Source organism: Trachemys scripta, chromosome 7, assembly GCF_013100865.1.
Source record: "Trachemys scripta elegans isolate TJP31775 chromosome 7, CAS_Tse_1.0, whole genome shotgun sequence".
NCBI lineage: Eukaryota > Metazoa > Chordata > Testudines > Emydidae > Trachemys > Trachemys scripta.
In genome coordinates this window covers 26061787-26080834 of record NC_048304.1, presented here as the reverse complement: position 1 = coordinate 26080834, position 19048 = coordinate 26061787, and the positions used below count along the sequence as shown (strand labels likewise).

General features: G+C 37.4%; 1 protein-coding gene across 6 annotated transcripts in view; it reads right to left on the bottom strand.

The window, feature by feature from the left end:
* ERC2 (ELKS/RAB6-interacting/CAST family member 2) overlaps positions 1-19048 on the bottom strand; it is an 840163-nt gene that overhangs the window by 330707 nt on the left and 490408 nt on the right. For all 6 annotated transcript variants that reach the window (XR_004646570.1, XR_004646571.1, XR_004646572.1 and 3 more), the window contains one exon: positions 15277-15437. Coding sequence is in view for 1 of the 6 variants with exons in the window: in XM_034777024.1 (XP_034632915.1) it covers positions 15277-15437 (161 nt within the window). In the remaining 5 variants the exon portion in view is untranslated. The remainder of the gene's footprint in view (positions 1-15276; positions 15438-19048) is intronic.

Genomic DNA, 19048 nt, shown 5'->3' with positions numbered 1-19048 from the left:
AGGCCTAAAATACAGACACATCTGCTAGGATCATAACCAGTTTGTTGGCTGCGGTTAGCAATATGGGCACTTGCAGTTGATCAGTGCTGCCCTAGGTGTCACTGAGGCCTCTGAGAATTACACTAAGAGGGTTAAAGTAGACAAGGGTGTAATTCTGTCAGTTTACCAAACAAACAAAAAACCAAAAACCTAAAAACAGAAGCGTAGCTTTTCTTTCAGTTTCCCACGCCCTCATTGCTGTCTTTGAAACCACTTGTTCTTCTGATATTAGAGGGGTAGCCGTGTTAGTCTGAATCTGTAAAAAGCAACAGAGGATCCTGTGGCACCTTTAAGACTAACAGAAGTATTGGGAGCATAAGCTTTTGTGGGTAAGAACCTCACTTCTGCCTCAGGAGATTTCCATTACTTGCATCTGAAGAAGTGAGGTTCTTACCCACGAAAGCTTATGCTCCCAATACTTCTGTTAGTCTTGAAGGTGCCACAGGACCCTCTGTTGCTTTGTTCTTCTGACTATGGCATCAGAAATGGATGCCATCACATTCTCTCATTGGCTACAGTTCAGTACAAATATCCTACTTCATCATTTTGATCATTCCTATTTCCTCAGTTAATAAAATTATAAGAAAGCGTTTTTTAGATTATCTTAAAAACTAAGGCACAGTTTGGCTGAGATCAGTCCTGGAGGAGTATAGCTTTCTTCCTGTGGAATTATTTTTTTGATAAAATGATTGTATTTTTATTATTTTCATATTTTAAAACTAAGGTTATGCAATGGAAACTTTAAAAAAGTTGTTATTACAGTTTTCAATATAAAATATTTTAATTTTCATTTACAAAGTAAAACTAAGGCAAACTCCAAAATCACTTAACTTTAGTTTAAATTAAAACATTTCCAAAGAAAATTAAGTAGTACTTCTAAACCTCAGTATCCCTTGAGATAATCCAGATCCAAATTTTCATGATTTAGATCTGTAAGTCCATCTTCTTTTTATAAGAACAAATTTTTAACGATATATACCAATTCATAATTAGTGTATAATACAAATTATTTTGTATAGTGTTACTCATACTAAAGGATTATGAAACATTGAACATGGAGATAGCCTGCCCTAAAGAAGCACTTTAATTTGGCTTAGAATAGATATTTTGCCAAATTCTAGGCAAAATTTTGATATTTGGTCTTGGCTGAATCATTTTTCAAATACCTAGTCAAAGCTCAATAATTAGAAGGCAGCATTAGTCCCCCACCTACTGTACTGGATGCAAAAAACCTTGCCTGTTTCTCTTTACTTCTTCCTTATGGATATTTCAAATATCAGCCACAACTACTCAGAGAAAACAGGAGTGATTTTTAGGCAATTCTGGTCCTTTCCGATTCTGCACCGCCACCCACAGTACTAGCCACTTAGTGTCATATCTTTCCTGGAGTCAGCTAATGTAACACCCTCACCATTGCCTTCCTGCCTCTATATCCCTAAGCACCATTCCTTCTCACTGTTGTTCCTCTTCAACAGCCTCCCCCAGTACCTAAACCCTGCAGCCACTCAGGAGTGAATTTGGGAACCTTGGAATACTGGAAATCTGAGGTGTGCCAGTGCCACGGGCTAATCTGACAAATTAAAACCCACTCAAATAAAGCAAGTTTGCAAATTCAAAAGAAAAGCTTTGCAAGGTATGCATGTCACTCCTGGGAGACTATAAGAAAAAGAACAGTGAGACAACGGAAGAAACATAGGGTGAAAAGGGGATTAAAGAACAAGCAGAGTGATAAACCCAAAGAGGATGAAAAAACAGATTGACAGAGCCAGACGAGTACCCAGAAGTCACCTCCTACAAGACAGGCCCAACAAAGAAAATAACAGAACACCACTAGCTGTCACCTTCAGCCCCCAACTAAAACCTCTCCAGCGCATCATCAGAGATCTACAACCTATCCTGAAAGATGATCCTTTACTCTCACAGATCTTGGGAGACAGACCTGTCCTCGCTTACAGACAACCCCCCAACCTAAAGCAAATACTCACCAGCAACCACACATCACTGAACAAAACCACTAACCCAGGAACCTATCCTTGTAACAAACCCCGATGCCAACTCTGTCTACATATCTATTCAAGTGACATCATCATAGGACCTAATCACATCAGCCATACCATCAGGGACTCGTTCACCTGCACATCTACCAATGTGATATATGCCATCATGTGCCAGCAATGCCCCTCTGCCATGTACATTGGCCAAACCGGACAGTCTCTACGCAAAAGAATTAATGGACACAAATCTGACATTAGGAATCATAATACTCAAAAACTAGTGGGAGAACACTTTAACCTTTCTGGTCATTCAGTGACAGACCTGCGGGTGGCTATATTACAACAGAAAAACTTCAAAAACAGACTCCAACGAGAGACTGCTGAGCTGGAATTGATATGCAAACTAGACACAATCAACAAAGGATTGAATAAGGACTGGGAATGGCTGAGCCATTACAAACATTGAATCTATCTCCCCTTGTAAGTATTCTCACACTTCTTATCAACCTGTCTGTACTGGGCTAGCTTGATTATCACTTCAAAAGTTTTTTTTCTCTTACTTAATTGGCTTCTCAAAGTTGGTAAGACAACTCCCACCTGTTCATGCTCTCTGTATGTGTGTATATATATCTCCTCAATATATGTTCCATTCTATATGCATCCGAAGAAGTGGGCTGTAGTCCACGAAAGCTTATGCTCTAATAAATTTTGTTGGTTCTAAGGTGCCACAAGGACTCCTGTTCTTTTTACGGATACAGACTAACACGGCTGCTACTCTGAAACCAAAGAGGATGAAAATGCATAAAACAGGCTCCCCCCCTTTGGATATAACATTGTTTTTAAAACTTGATTATTCTTGAAAATATAATGGTTTAAAATTACAAGAGAAGGGTTTGCAGACTTCAGTACCTTGTAAACTCAAAAAGTAGTTTATGCCGTTCTTAAAACCTAAAACTTTGTGAGTTTCGCCAGTCCCTAGGGAGAGCACTTGTTTCAATCCTCACTCTTGCAATCTGTACTTTAAAACTATTGCTACTTGTATCATCATGCAGACTCTCTTATTCTCTGTAGGTCAACAGCACAAGCAAAAGGGCATTTGGAGTTACGGTCTTTAACCTCTCCAGCATGCATTAGTTGACTTCATGTAACAGGTTCTTGAAAAGAGATTTGAAAAATCATCAAGTTATTAACTAGGTGCAGTCAGCCTGTTCAGCCCATGATGGGAGTGTGGGAGAGAGCTTTACTGCCAACTATGGAGAGAAAATAAATATTTTAGGAGCATAGAAAACCTGATTGAAAAATAAAGGTCAAAGAGACAAAGGGAATGTCTTTGGAAGATTTTATATTGGAATCTGTACCAAAAAAGCCCTGTGAAGATTTCTGAGAGTGGGAGTGATTTGTTCCCATTTCAGAATAAACATAAGACAAGCTGCCACATGATGGAAAAATTGTAGTTTCTACTGTTTGGACACAGTGAAGCTATGAAGAAGGGAATTACATGGCAGGTTTTGTTGTTGTTGTTTTGTTTTACACTTTTACTGACAAGGAAATAAAGAAGGAACAAATGGGCAATATTCCATACATAAAAACTAGAGAGGTGATCACAGGAATGTGAAAAAATAAAGATAGGGGTGATAAAAGCGAAAGCAGCAGCTGCATCCCCTTCCCTACCAGATTCTGCAGAAGACTGTTTCAGTGTGCAAGGTTGGGGTGGTATGTGGCTGGGCACATTCAGAGCTGGGGGTTTGTCACTTCATGCAGCAGCATCACCCCAAAACCCTTAACAATTCTTTGTGGATTTTCCAACAGAAATCATCACTTAAGCATGAATCCTCTTCGTTTTTAAGATCCACATCTCCTACTGCCCGAAACTGACTGAGGTAGGGTATAGGAGTATAAGGGTATGCCTGGAGACATGGCAACATGATCTCTAACAATAATATGCTGCGAGGAGGTAGGAACTCAGAAAATAACATACAGGGACAGCCCTTCCATACACATTCCCTTCCTGCCTTGCAGATGCCTTGAAAATACACCCGGATCACTAGTCTGTCTCACAATTGGAGGGCCATGCCCATGGTGGAATAGAAAACCCTCTGGCTGGAAGGGATGGTACCTCAGGAACCTTGCAAGTTACAACTTGCTGTTTCCAAGTAACATGCCCTATGCAAGGAAGATGATGATGTAAAACAAGATAACTTTAATCTAGTTACAACTACAGCCCTGTAATACAGCATCTTACAATGTAAAAATGATGAGCAATACAGTACAGAAGAAAAATCTCTTTCCCACACCTGTTTGAAGGGGATCTTTCCCCTAGAACCCAAACTTGTATATTTCATATTTAGAGAGCTGACATTTGGCCACTCCCCCAATTATGAATTGTCCAGATTCAGCAGCTGTTACCATTCTTTTTCTAATTGGCTGGGTATGACTGGTTGAATTCCATGTAGATCAAAAGGATTAGAACGTATCCTTTGTAATTGCACACTGTATGCAGTTGAACCATTGGCATTCGGTTTATTGTGTGAAGGCCATATCATTAGTGAAAAAAGCACTGCAGCCATTCCCTGGTGAAAAGGAAAACTGTGTTTTTGGTCTGTACACTCCAAGCACTTCCTAAGTGCAAGGGCTGCTACTGTCCTCAGCTGCAGTAAAGGGAACACAAGACATGACAGCGGCTCCTTCGACCTTCTCTGCCCTGGAAATACTCAGGCAAAGACCGGGCACTGTATTGCCCCTTTTTTCATATTCGGAAGATTGCTTGAATTGGTCTAATGACATTCCAATGCCAAGTTCCATCATGTTATGAAAACAAATTATAACTATAACCTACAGAACAAATTATAGGAGGAGATGGTACACTTTCTTCCTTGTGGGAATGAACAACCAAATGTCACAGATTTTGTCAAATAAAGCCATGGAGAAACCATAGTATTTCACCCTAAAAGCACTATTGTTGGGCTCTCATCTAAACAGACATGTGGTGATAGGCATGTGTCTTTAAATGACTAAAGCAGTTTGCCAAGTAAATAGTTCACTCACACTATTCTCACAGAGAGAAGCATTTTATTGCCCTCTGCCCCTTTAGAGTTTTTCTTTTTTAAACATCTCTTCATTTTGGTCAAACAAACTTCTGTTCCAGAGAACAAAGCCTTCATTTGGATTCCTCTAATCTTTATGGTGTTTGCAAGGTGGTGTCAAAAAAGTTAGTCAAGGCATGCTGAGCTACAGGTCTGTGGGGCAAAAAGCTGTCACAGGAGACTTTCCACCCACCTTAGAAAGAGACCACATTACCATTCTAACTACTTCCTATGGAAGTCACAGTTGTATCAACATCCTGCTGTTTTGTTTGTATTTAACTTGGGATATGACTCTCTATACTCTCAGCATGAATCCTACAATTAAATGGAAACAGTCCACAGGTTACAAAAAACAGCCTACTAGTCCACTTTTCAAAAGGTATATTTTTAAAGACTATCAATTTGTTGCCTATTTACTGATCGTTATAGTATATACAATTATAGCTCATACAAAATAATGCAAAATGTTAGTTTATGAAAACACTTTTTCTCCACAACTATAGATTAGCAAAGTATCTAATGCATATTCAAATCAATAGCTGATGACTGCTTAAATAATTCACATCATAGGGAAACTATTAAAACTATCTTTCCCAAAATATAGGTTGACAATTATAGTGCTTTGTGCTAGGACTGAGCAAACTATTTAGAGAAAATTGTTAATATGCATCCTATTTTCAGAAGAGTAGACTAGAAAAATCTGATCCTGGTATTTTTGTGTAGATTTGGAGTTTATCCAAACAGTACAGGGAATCTCATAATAACATACATCCAGTCCTATTTATTATACAATTATCCTCAAGGCACTGCTTGTTAGAACAACTGTCTTGAAACTAATTCAGTGATATATCAATATTTTTACAGGAACATCCACAAACATCTTTCAGGTACCACGGGTACCTCTGCAGAGAGAGATGCAGGTAAGGGACTGTATTATTCATTTGTTTTCCTCCTTGAACAAGCACAGTGTTGCAAACTATAACAAATGAAGGAGGCAGCATCACTTCACAAACACACTTATATTAACGAGACATCATTAGCTTAAATTTTGTCAGTTTTAAAAAGTACTTTCAGGGACTAAACCTACCCCTAAGTCACCCTGCTAATCTTTTCTATTTTGTTCAAGTGCTTGTCTCTCCCCTATTGCTGCATGAATGACCCACACAAACAAAAGGGGAAACTAAATAACTTGCTGACTACACACAATGACTTAACCAGCAAAGATATGGAACGACAGAGAACTTCACAGTACTGAGAGTCCTTCCCCAATACAATCCCTCAAAGAGGTCCCTATGAGTATATGCTGCCTCCTTCCCTCCTATATCTTTGCCATCAACAAGGCCCTAGAAACACTTCCTTCCCCCACCAAATTACCCAAATGAGACTGTCCCCCTCAGCTCCACCTGGATCCATCCAAGGTCTCCCCCACCAAAAAACAAAAACCCTTTTCCCTTTGAAGGGCAGGCAGGGAGAGAGCTGAGCAACTTCAGAGATCAGCCTCCTGCCTGAGACTGGCCTCTAGTGGCAACTGCAGCTGCCTCTTCCTTGCTTTGCAGATCAGCTCAATCATTGATTGGTGGGGAGAAAAGTGTTCAGCTCTGCTGCAATATGCAGCAGTCTCAGATTTTCTTTCTCCCCCCGCTCTGCTTCTTCATTTTCTCTTCTGTCCTCCCCCTTCCTTTCCTTTCAGGTGAGGCTGAAAGTTTGGTGGGAAATAAAACATGGGAGTGTTCCCCTCCCCCCCCGCCCCCCAAAATTGCAAACATGACAATACACAGGTGCTGCCAAAAGCACAAAGAAAACATACTGAAAAACGAGACAAGTAATGTTTTATTTCCTATTCTCTTTGAGTTATAATAACCACAAGTGTTCCTAGAACAATGGAAGTGATTTTTAAGTTGGTGGTATCAACCACTCATTGGAGAATCTTATGAAAAAATGAACAGATTTTGTGAATAGCACATCACAGTGTTCTGCTTGTGCTATTCAATGGGGGGAAGGATCATTTTATAGGGACCCCAAAGTATCTTCCCTTTATGAACAAGCCGTCTACTTGGTACAATCTGGCCCGTTCTAAAGGGCGACATAGTTCTTCAAAAATATTTTTTTCCTGAGTATCAGGATTAAGTCATCTCCAGCTGGACTGCTTTAGCAGTACCTATAGGGTACCTACCTCTACACTGCAGCTGGGAGCTGCTTCTCAGTGCAGACAGACAGACAGACAGACATGCAGGAGCTCTGCTCAAGCTAGCATGCTAAAAAATAGTAGTGCAGTCAGGATAGAAGAGGTGGCATCTTGGGTGAATCGCCTGGGTAATCCCACCCAGACTCCCTAGGTACATACTCAGCTAACCCAACCCATCGCCTCTGCCATCCTGGTTAAACTGCTATTTTTAGCACCATAGCTCAAATAGAGCTAGTGTGTGTCTATCTACCTGTGCTGGGAAGCACACTCCCAGCTGCAGTGTAGACATACCCATAGTGATGGTATGCACTATCAGAGGCAAGGAAATTACCCAACTTTCCTTTCAAATTGCTGGCAGGAATTTTGTCCCGGGTTTACTAAGAGTCCCCTCCAATACATCACTGGACTGACCAGATGCTTAAAAGAAAAATTCAGTGCATAATATTAACGTCTCAAAAAGTATGGATGCACTGATCTTCAAGTCAAAACAGTGATGTTCAGTTTCTGTATAATGCGTGGAACTGAATCTGTGAACACTTATTACCAAGTGTAGTGCTTACCACCCTCATCTTCATTGACTTGATTAGAACCGCAAAGGAGTCAGTTTTTGAGATCCTAATTTTAATCATAGCATTCTGCAAGAAGTCAATTCACGGATTTGTTTTTAAAGCAAAAAATATCAGTCAGTTCAGCTGTTAAGGAATTTTGTTAATGTTCAATAGTTGCGGTTTGGAATTTTTATATATAGAACTAAAAAATGGAACTAACAGGAAGTGTGCCGATTATCACTCTGCCATCTTACTTTGTGTGATATATCCATTCCCTCGCTCTTCATCTGTCTTCGTCTTTATAGACGGTGAGCTCTTCAGGGCAAGAATAGTATCTTCCTCAGTGTAAGATAATACTGACACTGTTAGGAAGATAATAGTGACCCTATCCACACAATGAAACCCACTCCACATGAGGAAAGTATATTGGCTTCATATGCACAGATAGCACAGCAGTTTTCATACTTTGCATATGTGAACTATTATATACAAATGAGCCGTTTTTCTATTAATTAATATATTCAGACTACATGTGATTCCATATAAGTCCAATATATAAAATATGAGCTATTTGCAATTAAGTGAAATATATTTTTGTTCCATGTGGGCCTATGAAAAGTGCTTGGCAGCAACCTCCATCTGAGACTGAATGGAAGCACTGCTTCTGGGGAAATTATGCTGCCATGCAAAAGGGAAGCAGGGCCATTGTGGATGCCCTGTGATCTGAAAAAGCTCTTCACAAATAAGGGGTCATCTGAAAGATTGAAAGGCTGGACCTGCTGCCCACACCACACAGAAGAAACACCTCCTTCCCCACATTCTTATGTTTCAAGATAATGGAGTGGCTGATATGGGACTTTATTAATTAAGAATTAAAGGAAGGTAATATAATTAATGCCAATCAACAAGGGTTTATGGAAAATAGAGTCCATCAACTAACTTGATTTTTTCTGATGTGATTACAAGTTTGGTTGATAAAGGTAATAGAGTGGATGTAATATATTTAGATTTCTGCAAGGCATGTGACTAGGGTGACCAGATGTCCTGATTTTATAGAGCGAGTGCTGATTTTTTGGTCTTTTTCTTATATAGGCTCCTATTATTCTCCACCCCCTGTCCCAATTTTTCACATTTGCTGTCTGGTCACCCTACATGTGACTTGGTACCACATGACTATTTGTTTAAAAACTAGGAAGATATAAAATTACCATGCCACACATTAAATGGATTAAAAGCTGGCAAACTGATAGGTCTCAAAGTGTAATAGTAAAAGGCAAATCATCACAGAACATGTGTGTTTTTAGTGGAGTCCCCCATTGATCAGTTCATGGTCCTATATTATTTAACATTTTATTAATGACCTGGAAGAAAATATTAAATCATCACTGATAAAGTTTGCAGATGATACAAAAACTGGGGGACTGATAAATAATGAAGATGATGGGTCACTGATACAGAGAGATCTGGATCGTTCATAAGCAGGGTGCAAGCAAAGACTGTGTATTTTAATATGGATAAATGTAAATGTATACATCTAGGAATAAAGAATGTAGACCATAGTTACATGATGAGGGACTCTATCCTGGGAATCTGTGACTTTGAAAAAGATTTTGGGATCGTGTTGGATAATCAGTTAAACATAAGCTCCCTATGAGACACTGTGGCCAAAAGAGATAATGTGATTCTTGAATGCACAAACAGGGGGATCTTGAATAGGAGTAGAGAAATTATTTTACTTCTATATTTGGCATCAATGAGACTTCTAGTGGAACAGTGTGTTCAGTACACAATTCAAGAAGGATGTTAATAAATTAGAGAGGGTTCAGAAAAGAGCACAACAATGATTAAAAAATTAGAAAATGTGCCTTATAGTGACAGATTTGAGATGCTCAATCTATTTAGTTAACACAGAGAAGGTTGAGGTGTTTTGATTACAGTCTATAAGTACCTACCTGGGGAATAAATATTTAATAATGGGGTCTTCAACCTAGGAGAGAAAGGTATAATGTGATCCAATGACTGGAAGTTGAAGTTAGACAAATTCAGAATGGAAATAAAATGTAAATTTCTAACAGTGAGAGTAATTAACCATTGGAACACCACACTAACGGTCATGGCAGATTCTCCATCACTGATAATTTTTAAATCAAGATTGGATGTTTTTCTGAAAAATTTGTTCTAGGAATTATTTTGTGGAAGTTCTACGGCCTGTGTCATACAGGAGGTCAGATTTGTTGATCACAATGATCCCTTCTGGCCTTGAAATCTATGAAGATGAAGGAAACTTTTCAAGATAAGCATTGAGTTTCCACAAGATTTTTAGTTTTCCACTCATTAAGTATAAGGAAAGGATTCAGCCCTAGTATGTATTTTTAAATAGCAAGGTCTAATTTCAAGACATTTGAAACATTTTAAGAGACAGTAAATAATTTCTGAAATCTATATTAAATTATTGACATTATGCAATACAGAAACTTTTGAAAAAATAGTATATTTTACATAATAATTAGCTCAGTGATTTTATTATGCTTAGAAGGCACGGGTTATAAAGCATGCAGAAAGCATTAGGACCAAATAGGCAAAATAATAGATTTGAACATATGGTATATTCTGATGTTAACATGTATGCATTACTCCCATTAATGCCAGTATGAATTATTTGTGCACATTGAGAAAATAATATTCACCATAACAAAAATATTTTCTCCAGAAATTATATAACTCTTTATTGTCAATAACATGCAACTCTTGTTCCAAACTTTAATATTGTGGAATTCTTAAAAAAATAAATCTAATCTTTTCACATGTTAACATCAAGCAAAGAATATAAGGAGATGTTTATCTCATTCCATTGAACTTCCTCTTCTTTGAAGGGCACTTATCTAATGAGTGGTGCTCTCTCTCAGAGTCCAGATCAAAAAGCCCAACTAGATAATGCACTAAATTAAGTTGCTACCTGGTTTTATTCTAAACTTCTTTAAATAACTTAGTATACATGGAGACTTGTAATGACAACTGAAGAATTTGTCTAAAACTGACAACTGATTATACCCAGTGAATTAAGATGGAGCTTGGCAATGTCAACCAGATGGGTTTAGAATTGAGAGTTATGTTTGGAACTTTAACATAATATAAGCATAGGAAATCATCATGAAAGTTCTTAAGTACACAATTCATGCCTGTAAGCCAGCAGTCACAAATTGTATCTACTCAGCATTAAATAATAAAATGGTAAATATCAGTTATGGAGCTATAGTCTGGTCTGCTAATTAAATTAATACATTATCAGAGAAAAAGCAGATGAATAAACACTATGCTAGTGTATTACTATTATGCAGAACTGTCAGTATTCTGCCATCAGCCGTATGACTCTAATTTGATTCACTGTTTGGTTATTAGAATATAATGTATATTAATAAAAATAATTAAATGCCATGCAGTTTTGAATTGCTCTTTCAATATGCTCCTCTTTCAGTAAGCAAGTATATAAAATCAAACTCCTTTGACCCATGTTTGTGAATTATTCTTATTGGACTATTTAGTAAATATATAATACAATGTACTGCAGATTTTATTAAATCTATCTATCTATATCTATATAAAAATTAAAATGTAAATTCACATGATAAATTATACATCTTATATGTTCTGAAACAATATTTAGCATTAATATAGCTCTTTTCATCCTCAGAACTCAAAGCGTGATTTTTAACATGTATAATTTTTTTATGTTTTCTAAACTTTTTATTAAGGCAAAGTTACAATAACATTTTTTTAAAAGTAGCTTTAATGCAATAAAAAGATTGTGGTAACAAGCACTTAAAAAATAACAACATTAAGAAGTTGAAGTGCAGGTCTCCACTAAAAAGTGCCTTTTGAAAAATGGCACTGTGAAGTTCCACATTAATGTGTGCCTCATTGCTTTCCATGTCATATCAGCTCTATTTACTATCTCCTGGCTCTGCAAAATCATCCTGGATTCTGACAGTCATGATAAATTCTTTCCATATCACACATCATCACAAGTGATAGAGGTTATGCTGACCAAGGCACAGATACACCCGTGCAGACCTAATGTATTAAAATTATATCATCAGATAATCCCATTCAAATTTAAGGATTTTCCCAAACATTAACTCAGCCTTATATCACATCTCACATAGCGGTATTTTATGGTATTCTGTAAAACAATAATACATTAACATCTGTTTTATTTACCAAGGAAAGTAGGCCCAATCCTATTCCTCCCTAAATCATTAGCAAAATTCACATTGATTGCAATAGGACTGGATCCCTGTGATAGGCTCCAGGGAGGTCCCACATGTCTAGAGAGAAGAGACTTCACAAAAGGCTCAGGTTTAAACTCCAAACCTCTCTCTGGAGTTTTTAAAAATAGATGGAGTTACAACTGCTTAAAACTGGAGTAATAAAGTAGTCAATCTAGTGGTCAAACTGCAAGAGAAGATGACAGTTAGGAAACCCTCTGCTGCCTATGAATAGAGCCCTACCAAATTCATGGTCCATTTTGGTCAATTTCACAGTCATAGGATTTTAAAAATTGTTAATTTCATAATTTCAGCTATTTAAATCTGAAATTTCACAGTGTTGTAACTGTAGGGGTCCTGACCCAAAAAGGATTTTTGCGGGGCTCACAGGGTTACTGTGTGTGTGTCGGGGGGGTTGGGGAGGGTTGCGGTATTGCTACCGTGACTTCTGCACAGCTGCTGGCGGCAGATCTGTCTTCAGAGCTGGGCAGCTGAAGAATGATGGCTGCTGGCCACAAGCCCAGTTCTGAAGGCAGAGCCACTGACAGCAACAGCACAGAAGTAAGGATGGCATGGTATGGTATTGCCACCCTTACCTCTGCACTGCTGCCTGGAGAGCTGGGCCATCAGTCAGCAGCCGCCACTCTCTGGCTGCCCAGCTCTGAAAGCAGCAGCGCAGAAGTAAGGGTGGCATGGTATCGTAGATCCATCCTTAATTCTGCACTGCTGCTGGCTGGGCTGGGCACTGCCTTCAGAACTGGGCGCCTGGCCACCAGCTGCTGCCCTCTGGCTGCCCAGCTCCGAAGGCAGTGCAGAAGTAAGGATGGCAACTGCGACACCCCTAAAATAACCTTGTGACCCCCTTGCAACTCCCTTTTGGGTCAGGACCCCCAATTTGAGAATCGCTGGTCTCCCCCATGAAATCTATATAGTATAAGGTAAAAGCACACAAAAGACCAGATTTCATGGTCCGTGATGTGTTTTTCATGGCCATGAATTTGGTAGGGCCCTACCTATGAGGTATCCTTAATTTATGTATAATAAAACACCTAAACCAAGAAAACGTACTTGTTTTGTTTTTTTAATGTGGAGGATTTATTTTTGGAGAAATCCTGGTTCATATTTTAGGGATAAACATTTATTTAAAAAAATGTATGTACAAAATTGCTTTTCTTAAAGATAGAAGCACCAGTTAAGGGTCGAACAAAGATTCACAATTCAGAAAAATTATAAACCAAGAAATTAAAAGGCAACAATGTCAAAAATAAATAAGGTGGCTGTTGAAAGTAATTATCAAAACCTAAAGAACAAACGACACTGACAACTATGCAAATGAAGAAAAAGTAAAAACAGTATCTTATCCATCACAAATACTTGCTTCCTTAATTAGGAATTTGTGCTATAAGATATTGTCATCACAGCATTAGTGGCTCTGACAGCCACTAATTTGTCTACTCCTATATCCCATCCTAGTCTTTGACACCTTTCTATCTCTGGGCTAGGACAACTGAGTCTTCTACCCACTATTAGGTCCTTTATCCATAAAGCTAGGTAACCCATTTCTGTCCAAAGTGAATTCAAGCTCTACATAGGCTTTACAAGCTAGGAATCTCAATCAAAAGATGCACTTCAAACATGTGTCTCCAATACCCATGAGATTCTGTACAGCAACCCAAATATCCCACAGCAATAGCCAGAACTTCCCTTATAATCTTTTTTAATTTTACCCAACAATTGATATTTGTGGTCAGTCATACCAAAAATGCATCCTTTCCATTAAGGCGAGACCTTATCACTTACTTAATGCAATCGACTAGAGCAAACAAAATTATACAGCCAAGACAGATGAACATTTAAAATTGTATTAGCACTAAACCTCTGATTCAATTGCAGCTGAACCAGGAGCTAACAACTATCTATATGAAAGAAAGCTATAATAAAATAGCAAAGTAAATAAAAACTGCTTATGGCTGCATTTGGTTCCCTATTTGTTCACTAAATAATAGTATCATCAATAATGAACCATGCACATTTCCACTTTTTAATATAGACCAGAGGTGAAAACTCCCATTGACTTCACTGAGGCTATGGTTGCACCCAGATATTTATTATCAACCTACGTATTATTTGATATCCCTTTTTCAGTTTGACATATGCAGAATTATACCATATGTATACCTGTATATGCGTTGTATGGTGTATTTAGAGCAACAATATTAAATAATTTCTTTGTCAGATGGACTTACCTTTTTTATAACTATATGGACATCTGCCCTGTACAACAAGAAAACTAAGGAAAGCTGAAAGTTAGAAATGGCCTGTTTATTTTATTTTTAATTTTACAATATATTTCATGTTCTTTGAATTTCCTGTGCATAATGATCACTGCATAATTACCAGACTGGCCAAGTCATAACGAGGTAATTCTTCTCTAGCAAGCCACCAATTTCAAAGAGAGTATCACAGCCTTAATGCATTATAATTAAACATATTTTCCTTTATTGTGAAAAGGAAGTTAAATGTAAATTATAGGCCTCTGCAACCTTTTTAGTTTCTTAAACTTAAGATAGAGATAGTGTTATATGCTGATATTTTTGTGTCAATTCAACTTAGTAAGGTTTACAACATCTATATAAAATTGACCTTCCCTTTGCCTCTCATTTGACACTCTAACAGGAAATCCAACATGGAGCTTTTTTCAGGATTCTTGCTGAAAGATGTGACTGCATCCTAGTTTTAGCATAATCCAGTGGACAAATTTGCTTTGTGCCACAGATGAACCCTTTTCACATCAGAATAAGGCAGAACATTATGGAAATTTAAAACACAGATAATGAATGGAGACAGATTCATATTAAAATATTTCAGAAGCTCTCAACTTAAGTTAAACTGTGCTGATACTGTATTAGCATCTAACACTACAAGGCAAATGGAAGTTATAACAAAACACTTTTTCAAGAATTCTACCTGTGTGTGTTGCTGACTTCCCGATAAATATTACCTTCATAATCCAAGGATATTTTAGAGACAACCTAACTCACACACATTTCTTAAGAGGTCCTGAGTTTCAGAAGGTTTAAATATGAGTACAGTACATATAGAGCAGGGGGGAAAAATGGAAATTGCAATGCATCTAGTATCAAGAGGAGTAAATGTACTTACTTCATTTCTAATATTTCTTCAAGCTGTTTTCTCCGCTCTATTCTGAGGTTAGCCAGATGTGCTTCTTTCTCAGCCAGAGACTGCTGTGTTGAGGCAAGACGGGCTTTGGTAGCATCCAATTCTTGTCTGGTCTTTTCCAGTGCATTCATCAGTTCTTCTAACTAAAAAGCATAGATTGTTTAAGTTCCATATTCTTCATAGCAAATAATATTTTGTAAACACAGAAAATTCATAGTAGGGCTGAATATAAGTGGAAGCATCGTTCAAATCCATTCCTACTTTTTACTGATTAAAAAAAATCAGTTCTTAAACATCAGGAAATGATCGAGTTTCCAAGAATCCATCTAGTCACCAATAACATTTATACAAACCATTGAACTAACGTACATTACCAAGAGCCCTTCAACCTGTCCCATTGCCATAAATACTTCCTACACCATTTAGTCTATGGAACTCATTATGGACCTGTGATAGTAACTCTATAGTTCAGGCTCTAACAGCACTTCCATTATAAACTGATCTTGATACCACACACAACTTTCACCAAAAACAGCTCCTTTCAGACTTACATTTTATATGACAACTGGTGAGAACCTCCGATGAGTGTATGGTCAGAGCATGTGGAATAGGGGAAGAGATAAGATTCTTACATTTGAAAATCTATCTTTTAATTCATGGAATATATTCTCAACCTCAGCTCCATTTTAGCAATTTTTGAGGAGATTTCCCAATAAATATGAAATGCATTCATGGGGAATTGCTTACTGCAGGGATTAAAAAAAACATTAAAAAATTTTAAAAACTTTAAAAAATAGCGATTTAGAAAAAAGGGTAGGCTGTGTTATAAAAGTGACATAATATTAATTAAAGAATAAAACTCAACCTCTGCAGAAAGGAAAAAATATATTACACTTGCCTGGCAGCAGCAGGACTGTCTTGTGGGTGGATCATTACATTTACAGAACTGTTAAGTCTATATGACAGGGTAGAAGTTCACTACATGGTCACTGCTAAAAAGCACATTAACTCCAGCATGGCTTCCCCTTACCGTTGGCACAGAAACTCAGCAAAGTTAATGAATGAGATAAGACTGGAGACTGCAGGTCAATCAGACTTGATGTCATCCACAGGTTCCAATTTTGCATGTGTGTGAACAGAGAATCAGGCTTCCAGTACATACAGCCTAATGCAATGGTCCTAACTTGGGGGTTTATCTTTGAATATTTTGTCAGAGTAAAACCATTTTGTATTTGTTCTATGCACCTCCTATAAACACATGAGGAATAAAATACTTGAAAAGTAAGATTGGTCACTAAAGGTATTTTGTTGCTCTTTTCTTTCTTTCTGCCTACTTGTAATCTGCTAAAAATATAGTAGCCACTGTAGTAATCGCCACAGCACTAACTACAGACTGTGGTATACTTTGGGGTATAATGTGAAGTTTTATACTTTTTAAAGAGTTTTATGTGAACAATAGGTGGTAGAGTATTTCCCCAAGATCCTATGATTATATTTTTAGAGAAATTGTGACATGCTTCCTGTTTTGTTTTCTTACCCACCCACTCCCCTCTCCAAAAAATTAAAATTATATAAATTAACCAACAGCGGAGGAAAATATTAAATGCATTACATCAGACTAGCCAGAAAGTGATAGGGGAGGGAGCCAACTGGAATATATCCAATCGGACTGCTTTTTTTTCCTGGTGCTACCATGTTGTTGATACTATGGAAGTCAAGCAAAAATGTCTTCTTTTGCTGGTGTACAGAAGAAGTCTGACAGAATTCAGCTATGGTCATATAATCAGCCTGTCTACAGAGAAAATAAGATGTTTTCCCCAAATTCATTTTTAATTACTTCTTGTCTCTATGTTGTTATCTAAATCCTACTACCATGCAATCAGCACATATAAATCACATACTTTTTTTTTCAAGTTGAGCAAATATTATGTTGCTTGTCTCCCACATAACAGCTTTGTGAAGCAGAATGAACATTATTGTATGAATCAAACAATAGTAATCAGACTCAAACATTATTTGAAAACTTATATATTACTTAACCCCTTTACCATAAGTACTGTGCAGCCATTCTCTATTGACATTCCATTGAGGTTGATGGGATATTAGAATGTGCCCGGTACATTCAATACATAAAAAAGCATGTTCTACTAAGACATACCTAGAATTGTCCGGCTATACTGAAAGGACAGTTGATATGGATTTAATCAGGCTGCAACTTTATTATTAGATGTCTGGGACTACCTGGCAGATAAAAGTGTACAGTGTAGGCAACTCCATGTTCATTCAATCCACACTGCTACCCTTCCTCTGGCAAGACCGGACAATGTCCCTCCTGCTTAAGGTGCAGTGCAGTCATTAGCAACAGCAATAAATTGGTTAAAACCTTTCAATATCTTTCCACCCTGCCCCTCAAAAAGTAAAACTGGTGAAATACAGGTATAAATGAAACAACAAAGAGAAATTATGTGAATCCTGCGACCAGTTCTGTGTAGGCGCAGAGTTACACTGATGCAGAGCCACTTGCATGGTGAGGACTTTACATTTCTTCGAAAATAGCTATTACTGCCTTTCCACAGTGACTATTTCCTAGAAAAGTTATACTTGGGAAAATACATATTGAAAAAGAGAGATCTGCACTGTGACCTATAGAAAAAAAGAAAAAAGGAACAAAAGGAAAACTAAGGATGAACACAAGCAAGGGGGGGAGGAGGTTACTTGCAATAATTTATAATATTTTGATCATATAATGTCAGTATGTTACCATAAAAATACAAATAGGGTTTAATTTTCTACATATTCCTATACAAAGGCACATACCTTGTCCCAAAAGAAGTCCAACTATATATAAAACTTAACTTAATATTTTTCTTGTTTTAATGGGATTATTCCCAAATCTCATCCTTAAATTTCTCCAAGCCCTGAATGCAGTTTTAGCTACTCAATTCACATTAATAATAAGTGCCATGTAATTAAGTCCCCAATCTATTACTTAAAGTCAGTTGCATCTGTTAATAGTAACATCTGTAAAGATCCAGCCCTACAAACTGATTCAAATGCATGGACCCTTATTTCACAACAGTGACATCTATGTCAATGGCACTCTGGAGGTGTGGGCCTGTATGCAGTACAAGACCCTAAACTGGAATAACAGCATCACATCTAAAGTTTTAAAATTTACTTTTTCCTTCTCCTGAACCATTAGCCAGATTTGTCCTACTGTGTGTTGATAGACACCACAGCTCACATCAAGTTTCTCATCAATCAAATCATTTGAGAATATTTTTAAAGCATGTAAAGCGATCATTATCTTCCAACTATTAATGTACTGACATTTTTATTTACTTTTTACTTTATTTTAGAGAATAAAAAAGTCAAGTATATTTGTAAAAATATCTACACATAGAAGTGATGAGATTTTAAAGGTAGAGAGAAGTTTTTTTAAAAGGTGAATAAAAAATGGTTTAAGACCACAAATCATTAGCATGTGTAGACTCAAAAGCTATACATGCATTTACATTTTTAACACAATATTTGCAAATCAGTTCCTCCTTCACTTTTCTGCCAAAACTTAAGTTCAGTGTTCTGTTTCCCTACCTACTTATCTCACAAATACGTAAAGCAGCACCAGGATTTGATTATCAGAGGGGTAGCCGTGTTAGTCTGAATCTGTAAAAAGCAACAGAGGGTCCTGTGGCACCTTTAAAACTAACAGAAGTATTGGGAGCATAAGCTTTCGTGGGTAAGAACCTCACTT